Below are 14,032 nucleotides of genomic sequence, written 5' to 3'. Positions count from 1 at the left end.
AACTTACCCTTGTAAAACTGACTATCCTACCGATCCTCGACTTTGGCAATGTCATCTACAAAATAGCTTCCAATACTCTACTCAGCAAACTGGATGCCATCACAGTGCCATCCATTTTGTTACCAAATCACCTTATACCACCCACCACTGCGACCTGTATGCTCTAGTCGGCTGGCCCTCACTACATATTCATCGCCAGACCCACTGGCTCCAGGTCATCTATAAGTCTATGCTAGGTAAAGCTCTGCCTTATCTCAGTTCACTGGTCACGATAACAACACCCACCCGTAGCCCACGTTCCAGCAGGTATATCTCAATGATCATCCCCAAAGCCAACACCTCATTTGGCCGCCTTTCCTTCCAGTTCTCTGCTGCCAGTAACTGGAACGAATTGCAAAAATCACTGAAGTTGGAGACTTTTATTTCCCTCACCAACTTTAAACATCAACTATCTGAGCAGCTAACCGATCGCTGCAGCTGTACATAGTCCATCTGTAAATAGCCCACCTAATCTACCTACCTCATCCCCATACTGTTTTTATTTTATTTACTTTTCTGCTCTTTTGCACACCAGTATCTCTACTTGCACATCATAATCTGCTCATTTATCACTCCAGTGTTAATCTGCTAAATTGTAATTATTCGCTCCTATGGCCTATTTATTGCCTACCTCCTCATGCCTTTTGCACACACTGTATATAGACTTTCTTTTTTTCTACTGTGTTATTGAGTTGTTATTGTGTTATTGGCTTGTTTATTGTTTACTCCATGTGTAACTCTGTGTTGTTGTCTGTGTCACACTGCTTTGCTTTATCTTGGCCAGGTTGCAGTTGCAAATGAGAACTTGTTCTCAACTAGCCTACCTAGTTAAATAAAGGTGAAATTAAAAATACATTTAAAAAAGATAAAAAGGTCATCCCCGACACACACATACACACTGATGGGGGGACTGTCCAGGTCATGGGGACCTTCCAGGTCATGGGGACCGTCCAGGTTCGTATAAATCACGTGTGTTCGTCAGGGTAGAATTATTTATTTGATTCACACAGCAACACACACACACACACACACACACACACACACACACACACACACACACACACACACACACAGCCTGTGCCAGGAGCTTTGACTCACCCGGTAAAACAGAGGGGTGTTTTTAAAGAGGGAAGGTGAGATGTGATTCATACAGGATGTCTGTTACAATTTGTTTTCCATTGTTAAAACTGTTTCTGCTTTCTGAGAACAATTGTTATCGAGACAGACACACATATTCCCACACGCAAGTGATTTAGCTGCATAATCAAAAACACAATCCAACACACATGGCCCAGGAAGAAACCACATCCACCACACATAGCCTGGGGAAGAAACCACATCCACCACACTTGGCCTGGGGAAGAAAACACATCCACCACACATGGCCCGGGGAAGAAACCACATCCACCACACTTGGCCTGGGGAAGAAACCACATCCACCACACATGGCCTGGGAAAGAAACCACATCCACCACACACAGCCCGGGGAAGAAACCACATCCACCACACTTGGCCCGGGAAAGAAACCACATCCACCACACACAGCCCGGGGAAGAAACCACATCCACCACACACAGCCCGGGAAGGAAACCACATCCACCACACACAGCCTGGGGAAGAAACCACATCCACCACACATGGCCCGGGGAAGAAACCACATCCACCACACACAGCCCGGGGAAGAAACCACATACACCACACACAGCCCGGGGAAGAAACCACATACACCACACACAGCCCGGGGAAGAAACCACATCCACCACACACAGCCCGGGAAGGAAACCACATCCACCACACACAGCCTGGGGAAGAAACCACATCCACCACACATGGCCCGGGGAAGAAACCACATCCACCACACACAGCCCGGGGAAGAAACCACATACACCACACACAGCCCGGGGAAGAAACCACATCCACCACACACAGCCCGGGGAAGAAACCACATACACCACACACAGCCCGGGGAAGAAACCACATACACCACACATAGCCCATCCAAGTTTTGTATGAAGATTTTATTTGTAATTTTCAAGGAGCATTTGATTGCCTCTCACCATCTCATTCTCTTCTTCTTTCTCCTCCTGTCACACCCGAATCTGCTTATCAAGGCCCATGTTAACGTTTCCATGTCATTAACAACAGCGATATTGGCTGTATATGTGTGTGTGTCTGTCATCGTCACGGCGACAGGATTCCTCTCTCCCTCATCCATCATAGTGTGGTTGGCTGGCGCTGGCATGTCGACACACGCCACAAACACACTGTCACCACAGGCACACACACACTGCTCCCTAGTGACAGAATTATAATTAAACACCTGTACCATACTCCATTCTTCCTGTGGTTCCTCCCAGAATACTATGGAGTTGATGCGTAGAGGGACTCGCCGTCTAAAAGGTGCAACTTACTTGTTTTTTTTATTGACAAAGCACTGGCAGCCTGGAGGGGAAGCAGAATGTGTTTTCCTCCTTTTATTGTGGAGGGCTTATAGTCGTGTGTGTGTGTGTGTGTGTGTGTGTGTGTGTGTGTGTGTGTGTGTGTGTGTGTGTGTGTGTGTGTGTGTGTGTGTGTGTGTGTGTGTGTGTGTGTGTGGTGTGTGTTGTGCATTTTTGAATTTGTTGTTTAATAATAATTGCCCTGGATCAGTGGTGAGGTGTTATTACAAAAGGCCCTGTTATCCCATAATAGTCCCATTACTGACCTGGAGGCTCCTGGCAGGAGGTTTGGAAAACCTTGTTCTTTCCTTTGAATCTGTCATTGTTTATTTCATTAAATGCATTTTCTCTCATAACTTACACTGACTCCAAGCACTCTGGCTATAAGTGTTCGAGCTGAGACTGTGTGTGTTGGTGCAGCTACACTATATATACAAAAGTATATTGATACCCCTTCAAATTAGTGGATTCAGCTGAAAGGTGTATAAAATCAAACACTCAGCCATACAATCTCCATAGACAAACATTGGCAGTACAATGGCCTTACTGAAGAGCTCAGTGGCAGTCAACAGTCATAGTGACCTTTCCAACAAGCTCAGCCGCGAAGTGGCAGGCCACACAAGCTCACAGAACAGGACCGCTGAGTGCTGAAACGCATAGCGTCAACATCGTCTGTCCTTGGTTGCAAGACTCACTACCGAGTTCTAAACTGCCTCTGGAAACAACGTCAGCACAATAACTATTCACCGGGAGCTTCATGAAAGTGATTTCCAGGGCGAGCAGCCGCACACAAGCCTAAGATCATCATGCGCAATGGCAAGTGCCGGCTGGAGTGGCGTAAAGCTCACTGTCATTGGACTCTGGACATGGTTCAGGTTAGGCCCTTTGGTCCCAATGAAGGAAAATCTTAACGCTACAGCATACAGTTACATTCTAGATGATTCTGTGCTTCCAACTTTGTGGCAATAGTTTGGAGAGTGCTCTGGAGCAATTTTTCATCAAGGATCTCTCTGTACTTTGTTCCATTCACCTTTCCCTCGATTCTGACTAGTCTCCCAGTCCCTGCCGCTGAAAAACATCCCCACAACATAATGCTGCCACCACCATGCTTCACCGTAGGGATGGTGCCAGATTTCCTCCAAACATGATGCTTGGGATTCAGGCCAAAGAGTTACATCTTGGTTTCATCAGGCCAGAGAATCTTGTTTCTCATGGTCAGAGAGTCTTTAGGTGCTTTTTGGCAAACTCCAAGTGGGCTGTCATGAGGCTTTTACTGAGGAGTGGCTTCTGTCTGGCCACTCTACCATAAAGGCCTGATTGGTGCAGTGCTGCAGAGATGGTTGTCCTTCTGGAAGGTTCTCCCATCTCCACAGAGGAACTCTGGAGCTCTGTCAGAGTGACCATCGGTGCTTGGTCACCTCCCTGACCAAGGCCCTCCCCCAATTGCTCAGTGTGGCCGGGCAGGAAGCTCTAAGAGTCTTGGTGGTTCCAAACTTCTTCCATTTATGAATGATGGGAGGGCAATGTGTTCTTGGGGACCTTCAATTCTGCAGACATTTTTTAGTACCCTTCTACATCTACATTGCTTTCTGTTTGGGGTTATAGGTTGGGTTTCTGTATAGCACTTTGTGACATCGGCTGATGTAAAAATGCCTTTATCAATCTATTTGATTGATTGAGAAGACTCTTTCCTGTTTCAGCATGCCCCGTGCACAAAGCGAGGTCCATACAGAAATGGTTTGTCGAGATCGGTGTGGAAGAACTTGACTGGCTTGCACATAGCCCTGACCTCAAACCCATTGAACACCTTTGGGATGAATTGGAATGCCGATTGCGAGCCAGGCCTAATCGCCCAACATCAGTACCCGACCTCACTAATGCTTTTGTGGCTGAATGGAAGCAAGTCCCCGCAGCAACGTTCCAACATCTAGCGGAAATGAGTGAAGAAGAGTGGAGGCTGTTAGAGCAGGCATCCACAAACTGTTGGTCATGTAGTGTATGTGTGTGCAGGAAGTTGGCCCTAAGGGTTTGTGTTAGCTGGATGAAAGCTGTATTTGTGTAGATCTGTGTCCCTCTGGGCAATATAGAGTCTCAGCTGGAGGTGTATTGTGTTCTGAGGCCACATCTCACAGTCACATTCAGTGATTCAGGGCTGGGTGGAAATAAGACTGATTAAATGCTGAATGGATGATTACACTGATGCATTCTTTCGTTTGGATGTGGATGGATGTGTCACATTGGATTTTAGGATACTGTTGTTGTACATTGTGGTTGGTTGGGTAATGGACCTTGCCTAGATTGTGCTTTGGAGATTCCTTGCTCATTTGGATGTAATTTACCTTCATCACCCAAGTTCAGTCTTTCTTAACCCTCTCTTCCCCTTTCTCCCTTCCTCTCTCTCTTCCCCCCTCTCTCCCTTTTCCACTCTTTCCCTTTTTGCCTCTCTCTCTGCAGTTGGTGGCATTGGAGAGACAGGTGTTTGACTTCCTGGGGTACCAGTGGGCGCCCATCCTGGCCAACTTCTTCCACATCATCATCGTCATCCTCGGCCTCTTCGGCACCATACAATACCGACCACGCTACATTGTAGTGGTGAGTACAAACACGCACATACACACCACAAACGCACACATATATGTACACACACACTTGTCAGCCCAAATTGTATTGAACCGTTTATCCATTTATTCAAACTCCCAAGATCCCCCTCCCTGAACACATTGTTTGTCGTCTTAATCTATTAATCTATCAGTAAGTACATTTAATTAATGACTCAACTTCCATTCATTTCACACTCAGAGTGCACCCTAAAGCCAACCCTCAACAAAAATCCAGCTGGATTTAGGATTTGGTTAAATCTGAGGGGTTATGGGTGGGGGGAGGGGGTTACAGCACCTCTTGATTAGTTGAATTAGGTGTGTTAGTACTAGCCAAGAACAAATGCCTGGCCATCTTGTAGCACTGCAGGACCAGGTTTAAAAAATACAATGGAATGTCCTAGAAGGTTCTAGATCGAAGATCACTAATGTTCTAAACTGAACAAAAATCTAAATGCAACATGCAACCATTTAAAATATTTTACTGAGTAACAGGAAATCAGTCAATTTAAATAAATGTATTAGGCCCTAATCTATGGATTTCACATGAGTGGAGAGGGGTGCAGCCATGGGTGGGCCTGGTAGGGCATAGGCCCACCCACTGGGGAGCCAGGCCCACCCACTGGGGAGCCAGGCCCAGCCACTGGGGAGCCAGGCCCACCCACTGGGGAGCCAGGCCCACCCACTGGGGTGCCAGGCCCAGCCACTGGGGAGCCAGGCCCACCCACTGGGGAGCAAAGCCCACCCACTGGGGAGCCAGGCCCACCGACTGGGGAGCCAGGCCCAGCCAATCAGAATGAGTTTCCCCCACAAAAGGGTTTTATTACAGACATAAATACTCCTTCAAATAGGATGGATGAAGCTAACAAACAATAAAAGATTCACAAAGACATAAAAAATATTTTAGCAAAGCTCAATTTGGGTGTTTATGTGGAAAGGAAGTCAAAGGGCGAGGGAGAGAGAAAAGACAGATTGGAAGGAATGTGTGAGAGGTCGGAGGGAGGAGGTTAACCAAAGGCAAGAGAGGATACAGGGATAAGAAGGAAAGAATAGTGTCAGTTTTCTTAGGAAAATGGAGGGAGGATGAAAAGAGAATGGAGAGGAGTGGAACGGAGAGAGTAACTAAAGAGCAGATAGAGGGAAGAATACTTGTGTGTCAGCGTTCTTGAAAAAGAAGGGAAGGGATTTGGTGACTAAACATGTTAGATGTCTGTAGGGAGGGTAAGTTCTCTACTGTGTTTAGGTTAGGATGAGTAGGGAGGGTAAGGTGGTGGGTAGGTGGGTACAGAGTGGCAGACAGGTTCGTGGTCAAGGCAGGCAGAATGGTCAGGCAGGTGGGTACAAAGTCCAGAAACTACCGTCAACTTTCTATACAGTCGCTAAATTAAATGAACAAGTGTCTCCTCCTCCAGGTGGACCCATTGTCTCCTCCTCCAGGTAGACCCATTGTAGCAGCAATTGACTCTGTGACATCCAACATTTCAACATTTGTGGATTACCACATCAAACCGATGGTTGAGAATCTCCCATCTTATGTCAAAGTCACGTGATCTCATTAATAGAGGGCTTAGGAAGGATACCAGAGGGCACCCTGCTGGCCACTTTTGATGTGGAGAGCTTGTTCACTAACATCCCACACACTGGAGGCTTGCAGGTGCTGCAACACTTCCTTCAGACTCTACCCTTGTTCCATCCAAAGATTGCATCTTACAAGTTACTGTACTGGTATTATCCAATAACTACCTCATTTTTGAGTCAGACTTTGAGTGTAGCCATGGCCCACCCCTTAGTGACATAATTAGTTAAATAAAGTCCACGATCTCAGTATATACACCTGTTCTGAAAGGCCCCAGAGTCTGCAACACCACTAAACAAGGGGCACCACCAAGCAAGCGGCATCATGAAGATCAAGGAGCTCTCTAAACAGGTCAGGGACAAAGTTGTGGAGAAGTACAGGTCAGGGTTGGGTTATAAAAAAATATATCAGAAACGTTGAACATCCCCTAGAGCACCATTAAATCCATTATTAAACAATGGAAAGAATATGGCACCACAACAAACCTGTCAAGAGAGGGCCGCCCACCAAAACTCACGGACCAGGCAAGGAGGGCATTAATCAGAGAGGCAACAAAGAGACCAAAGATAACCCTGAAGGAGCTGCAAAGCGGAGATTGGAGTATCTATCCATAGGACCACTAAGAGAGCTGAGCTTTACGGAAGAGTGGCCAGAAAGAATCTATTGCTTAATGGAGACCCCCCAAACATATGGAAGAAGGTACTATGGTCAGACGAGACTAAAATTGAGCTTTTTGGCCATCAAGGAAAACGCTATGTCTGGCACAAACCCAACACCTCTCATGACCCCAAGAACACCATCCCCACCGTGAAGCACAGAATTTAAGGAATGATGGATGGAGCTAAATATAGGGAAATTCTTGAGGGAAACCTGTTTCAGTCTTCTAGAGATTTGAGACTGGGATGGAGGTTCACTTTCCAGCAGGACAATGACCCTAAGCATACTGCTAAAGCAACACTCGAGTGGTTTAAGGGGAAACGTTTAAATTTCTTGGAATGGCCTAGTCAAAGCCCAGACTTCAATCCAATTGAGAATCTGTGGTATGAATTAAAGATTGCTGTACACCAGCGGAACCCATCCAACTTGAAGGAGCTGGAGCAGTTTTGCCTTGAAGAATGGGCAAAAATCCCAGTGGCTACATGTGCCAAGCTTATAAGACATACCCCAAGAGACTTGCAGCTGTAATTACTGCAAAAGGTGTCTCTACAAAGTATTGACTTTGGGGGGTGAATATTTTATGTTATTTTCTGTTTTTTGTCTTATTTCTTGTTTGTTTCACAAGAAAAAATATTTTGCATCTTCAAAGTGGTAGGCATGTTGTGTAATTTACACAAACCCCCCAAAAAACTATTTTAATTGCAGGTTGTAAGGCAACAAAATTGGAAAAATGCCAAGGGGGGTGAATAGTTTCATAAGACGATGTCTTTGTGCTCTGGGAAGGAAGTCAGCAGGAACTAAATTAATTCCAAACTCTACTAAACGAGAGCTCTGAATAACTCAAATTCACCATGCAGACTGATGAGAGAAAAATCAACTACCTGGACATATGGATCATCAAAGAGAATGATGCATTACACACAAACTTATACACAAAGCCCACAGATCGCAATATCTTGCTATGTGCGGATCGTATGCATCCCCTTCCCCTCAAGAATGGTCTACCATATAGCCAGTTATGCTATATGGTAGAGCCAATCAATCTGTGGCCACCATACAGATTTTGACAGCAATGCTAAAAGAATGACAGATAAATTCAAAATGAGAGGCTACAAGGACAAAACTCTTGAAGCTGCTATGATGAAAATCTCAAAAACCGAGAGTGCATTTACTAAAATCTCAACGAAGAAAAACAATGCAACCATCTTTTGCACTAAGTGCACCAAAGGTTTGGAGAAAATGAAACCAATCCTGAAAAGTGTTGGCATATTCTGAAATCAGACAAAACAATCTTACACATGGACCCCCACTGGTGCTCTATAAGGGTGGTCATAATATTGGAGATAGTTAGGCGAGATCTGACTTGCCCCCCAAATGGGAACTACAAATGTGGCTCATGCGCACAGTGCAAAAAAACGTCTTTCTTCAGACACCCACATACAGGTCGAAAGATCCCTGTTAGGGGATCATCTCATGCAAGACCAAGTAATCTATCTCATCACCTGTTCATATGGAAAAGCCTACATAGGACAAACGAAAAGACAATTAAAACAACGCATAGCTGAACACCGCAGCTCAATCAGGTGTAAGAACATTGACTATCCAGTAGCAGCTCACTTTGTTGAAGCTAACCATCCCATCTCCTCCCTCAAATACACAGGCATTGAGCATGTTGCTCTACCAAGGAGAGGAGGTAACATCGAGATCCTACTACTACAAAGGGAGGCTTACTGGATATCCTATCTAAAACATTGACCCCTAGTGGTCTGAATATTGACTTTGATTTCAGGCCCTTATGAACAATTCTTTCTTTTATGAACAAGTCTTATAAATTGATATATTCTTTCTACAGCTTATTAGGGTACACCTAATATGTTCCCCCTGTTGATGACGCTGATTATACATTAAGGTTGAACCAAAATATGTAACAATGTAACAAATATGAAATGAAATACAAAACAATTAAATATGTGAAATTGAATTAAACAATAATGTATGTTGATGCTAATATGATGTACAATATTCAATGATGTTTCTATATGATAACAATAGCTTAATATATTTAATATGCCATAAACTATTGTTTTTTTAGTTTCAGTAAAAGTTTCAGTAATTCATTCCAATTGACTTAATCATTATGACACACCCCTCACTATTGTCATTGGTTGCAGTAATTGCACTGTTTGTCTACATAACCTGGTTCAAGTATTCATGACATCACCCTGAAGAAGGCACAGTGATGCCGAGACGTTGGTAAAAACCCATTAAATTACATGGGGGTTTATATATGGAGTGTGCGACTTTCTTTAGTTTGTTGTTTGTAACATAGACCCTTTGTAAACACTGTTAATTGAATTATATCTTAGACCTGTTTATGCCCCTTAGCTGGTTTAAAACCCAACTCTTTCAAGTCTTAATGGACTAACAGCAGCTTTAGCATGAAGGCCAGAGGGGGTATTACACATGAATCAAAGAACGGTGAAGTGCAGTGTAGAGTGTGTTCCATAACAGCATTCACACCGAGATCTTTCATTTCTGTTCTGACTTATTTCAATGTATGATGTGTTCTGATGTTTTATGAACCCGTGTGTCTGTAAGTGTGTATATATTCCACCATGCATGTAGTTAATATGAAGTTAACCGGTGTTGTGTTTGTGTCCTATACAGTACACAGTGTGGATGGCTCTCTGGGTGGCCTGGAATGTCTTCATCATTTGTTACTACCTGGATGTGGGAGACTTGACCAAGGTAGGCCCTATTTGCTCTGAGTCACAAGTCAACTACACTACAGGTCAACTACACTACTGGTCAACTACACTACAGGTCAACTACACTACAGGTCAACTACAGTAGTTGACCAAGGTAGGCCCTATTCGCTCTGACTCACAAGTCAATTACACTACAGGTCAACTACACTACTGGTCAACTACACTACAGGTCAACTACAGTAGTTGACCAAGGTAGGCCCTATTCGCTCTGACTCACAAGTCAACTACACTACAGGTCAACTACACTACTGGTCAACTACACTACAGGTCAGCTACAGTAGTTGACCAAGGTAGGCCCTATTTGCTCTGACTCACAAGTCAACTACACTACAGGTCAGCTACAGTAGTTGACCAAGGTAGGCCCTATTTGCTCTGAGTCACAAGTCAACTACACTACAGGTCAACTACACTACTGGTCAACTACACTACAGGTCAACTACACTACAGGTCAACTACAGTAGTTGACCAAGGTAGGCCCTATTCGCTCTGACTCACAAGTCAATTACACTACAGGTCAACTACACTACTGGTCAACTACACTACAGGTCAACTACAGTAGTTGACCAAGGTAGGCCCTATTCGCTCTGACTCACAAGTCAACTACACTACAGGTCAACTACACTACTGGTCAACTACACTACAGGTCAGCTACAGTAGTTGACCAAGGTAGGCCCTATTCTCTCTGACTCACAAGTCAACTACACTACAGGTCAACTACACTACTGGTCAACTACACTACAGGTCAACTACAGTAGTTGACCAAGGTAGGCCCTATTTGCTCTGACTCACAAGTCAACTACACTACAGGTCAACTACACTACTGGTCAACTACACTACAGGTCAACTACAGTAGTTGACCAAGGTAGGCCCTATTTGCTCTGACTCACAAGTCAACTACACTACAGGTCAACTACACTACTGGTCAACTACACTACTGGTCAACTACACTACAGGTCAACTACAGTAGTTGACCAAGGTAGGCCCTGTTCTCTCTGACTCACAAGTCAACTACACTACTGGTGAACTACACTACAGGTCAACTACACTACAGGTCAACTACAGTAGTTGACCAAGGTAGGCCCTGTTCTCTCTGACTCACAAGTCAACTACACTACAGGTCAACTACAGTAGTTGACCAAGGTAGGCCCTGTTCTCTCTGACTCACAAGTCAACTACACTACAGGTCAACTACACTACAGGTCAACTACAGTAGTTGACCAAGGTAGGCCCTATTCGCTCTGACTCACAAGTCAATTACACTACAGGTCAACTACACTACAGGTCAACTACAGTAGTTGACCAAGGTAGGCCCTATTCACTCTGACTCACAAGTCAACTACACTACAGGTCAACTACACTACTGGTCAACTACACTACAGGTCAACTACAGTAGTTGACCAAGGTAGGCCCTATTCTCTCTGACTCTCAAGTCAACTACACTACAGGTCAACTACACTACTGGTCAACTACACTACAGGTCAACTACAGTAGTTGACCAAGGTAGGCCCTGTTCGCTCTGACTCACAAGTCAATTACACTACAGGTCAACTACACTACTGGTCAACTACACTACAGGTCAACTACAGTAGTTGACCAAGGTAGGCCCTATTCGCTCTGACTCACAAGTCAACTACACTACAGGTCAACTACACTACTGGTCAACTACACTACAGGTCAACTACAGTAGTTGACCAAGGTAGGCCCTATTCTCTCTGACTCTCAAGTCAACTACACTACTGGTCAACTACACTACAGGTCAACTACAGTAGTTGACCAAGGTAGGCCCTGTTCTCTCTGACTCACAAGTCAACTACACTACAGGTCAACTACACTACTGGTCAACTACACTACAGGTCAACTACACTACAGGTCAACTACAGTAGTTGACCAAGTTAGGCCCTATTCGCTCTGACTCACAAGTCAATTACACTACAGGTCAACTACACTACTGGTCAACTACACTACAGGTCAACTACAGTAGTTGACCAAGGTAGGCCCTATTCGCTCTGACTCACAAGTCAACTACACTACAGGTCAACTACACTACTGGTCAACTACACTACAGGTCAACTACAGTAGTTGACCAAGGTAGGCCCTATTCTCTCTGACTCTCAAGTCAACTACACTACTGGTCAACTACACTACAGGTCAACTACAGTAGTTGACCAAGGTAGGCCCTGTTCTCTCTGACTCACAAGTCAACTACACTACAGGTCAACTACACTACAGGTCAACTACAGTAGTTGACCAAGGTAGGCCCTATTCGCTCTGACTCACAAGTCAATTACACTACAGGTCAACTACACTACAGGTCAACTACAGTAGTTGACCAAGGTAGGCCCTATTCGCTCTGACTCACAAGTCAACTACACTACAGGTCAACTACACTACTGGTCAACTACACTACAGGTCAACTACAGTAGTTGACCAAGGTAGGCCCTGTTCTCTCTGACTCACAAGTCATTTACACAACAGGTCAACTACAGTAGTTGACCAAGGTTCTCTCTGACTCACAAGTCAACTACACTACAGGTCAACTACACTACAGGTCAACTACACTACAGGTCAACTACAGTAGTTGACCAAGCTAGGCCCTATTCGCTCTGACTCACAAGTCAAATACACTACAGGTCAACTACACTACAGGTCAACTACAGTAGTTGACCAAGGTAGGCCCTATTTGCTCTGACTCACAAGTCAACTACACTACAGGTCAACTACACTACTGGTCAACTACGCTACAGGTCAACTACAGTAGTTGACCAAGGTAGGCCCTGTTCTCTCTGACTCACAAGTCATCTACACTACAGGTCAACTACAGTAGTTGACCAAGGTAGGCCCTATTTGCTCTGACTCACAAGTCAACTACACTACAGGTCAACTACACTACTGGTCAACTACACTACAGGTCAACTACAGTAGTTGACCAAGGTAGGCCCTATTTGCTCTGACTCACAAGTCAACTACACTACAGGTCAACTACACTACTGGTCAACTACACTACTGGTCAACTACACTACAGGTCAACTACAGTAGTTGACCAAGGTAGGCCCTGTTCTCTCTGACTCACAAGTCAACTACACTACTGGTGAACTACACTACAGGTCAACTACACTACAGGTCAACTACAGTAGTTGACCAAGGTAGGCCCTGTTCTCTCTGACTCACAAGTCAACTACACTACAGGTCAACTACACTACAGGTCAACTACAGTAGTTGACCAAGGTAGGCCCTATTCGCTCTGACTCACAAGTCAATTACACTACAGGTCAACTACACTACAGGTCAACTACAGTAGTTGACCAAGGTAGGCCCTATTCACTCTGACTCACAAGTCAACTACACTACAGGTCAACTACACTACTGGTCAACTACACTACAGGTCAACTACAGTAGTTGACCAAGGTAGGCCCTATTCTCTCTGACTCTCAAGTCAACTACACTACAGGTCAACTACACTACTGGTCAACTACACTACAGGTCAACTACAGTAGTTGACCAAGGTAGGCCCTGTTCTCTCTGACTCACAAGTCAACTACACTACAGGTCAACTACACTACAGGTCAACTACAGTAGTTGACCAAGTTAGGCCCTATTCGCTCTGACTCACAAGTCAATTACACTACAGGTCAACTACACTACTGGTCAATTACACTACAGGTCAACTACAGTAGTTGACCAAGGTAGGCCCTATTCGCTCTGACTCACAAGTCAACTACACTACAGGTCAACTACACTACTGGTCAACTACACTACAGGTCAACTACAGTAGTTGACCAAGGTAGGCCCTATTCTCTCTGACTCTCAAGTCAACTACACTACTGGTCAACTACACTACAGGTCAACTACAGTAGTTGACCAAGGTAGGCCCTGTTCTCTCTGACTCACAAGTCAACTACACTACAGGTCAACTACACTACAGGTCAACTACAGTAGTTGACCAAGGTAGGCCCTATT

At 44.8% G+C, this 14,032-nt stretch overlaps 1 protein-coding gene across 1 annotated transcript in view; it reads left to right on the top strand.

Moving 5' to 3' along the window:
- The window catches only part of LOC139367737 (sodium/potassium transporting ATPase interacting 4), a 124,652-nt gene that overhangs the window by 38,447 nt on the left and 72,173 nt on the right, over positions 1-14,032 (top strand). The window contains exons 2-3 of the mRNA XM_071106056.1: positions 4,932-5,069; positions 9,975-10,055. Coding sequence (XP_070962157.1) covers positions 4,932-5,069; positions 9,975-10,055 — 219 coding nt within the window. The remainder of the gene's footprint in view (positions 1-4,931; positions 5,070-9,974; positions 10,056-14,032) is intronic.

The sequence above is a fragment of the Oncorhynchus clarkii genome, chromosome 16, assembly GCF_045791955.1.
Source record: "Oncorhynchus clarkii lewisi isolate Uvic-CL-2024 chromosome 16, UVic_Ocla_1.0, whole genome shotgun sequence".
Lineage (NCBI taxonomy): Eukaryota > Metazoa > Chordata > Actinopteri > Salmoniformes > Salmonidae > Oncorhynchus > Oncorhynchus clarkii.
This window is presented reverse-complemented; position numbering and strand designations above follow the sequence as displayed.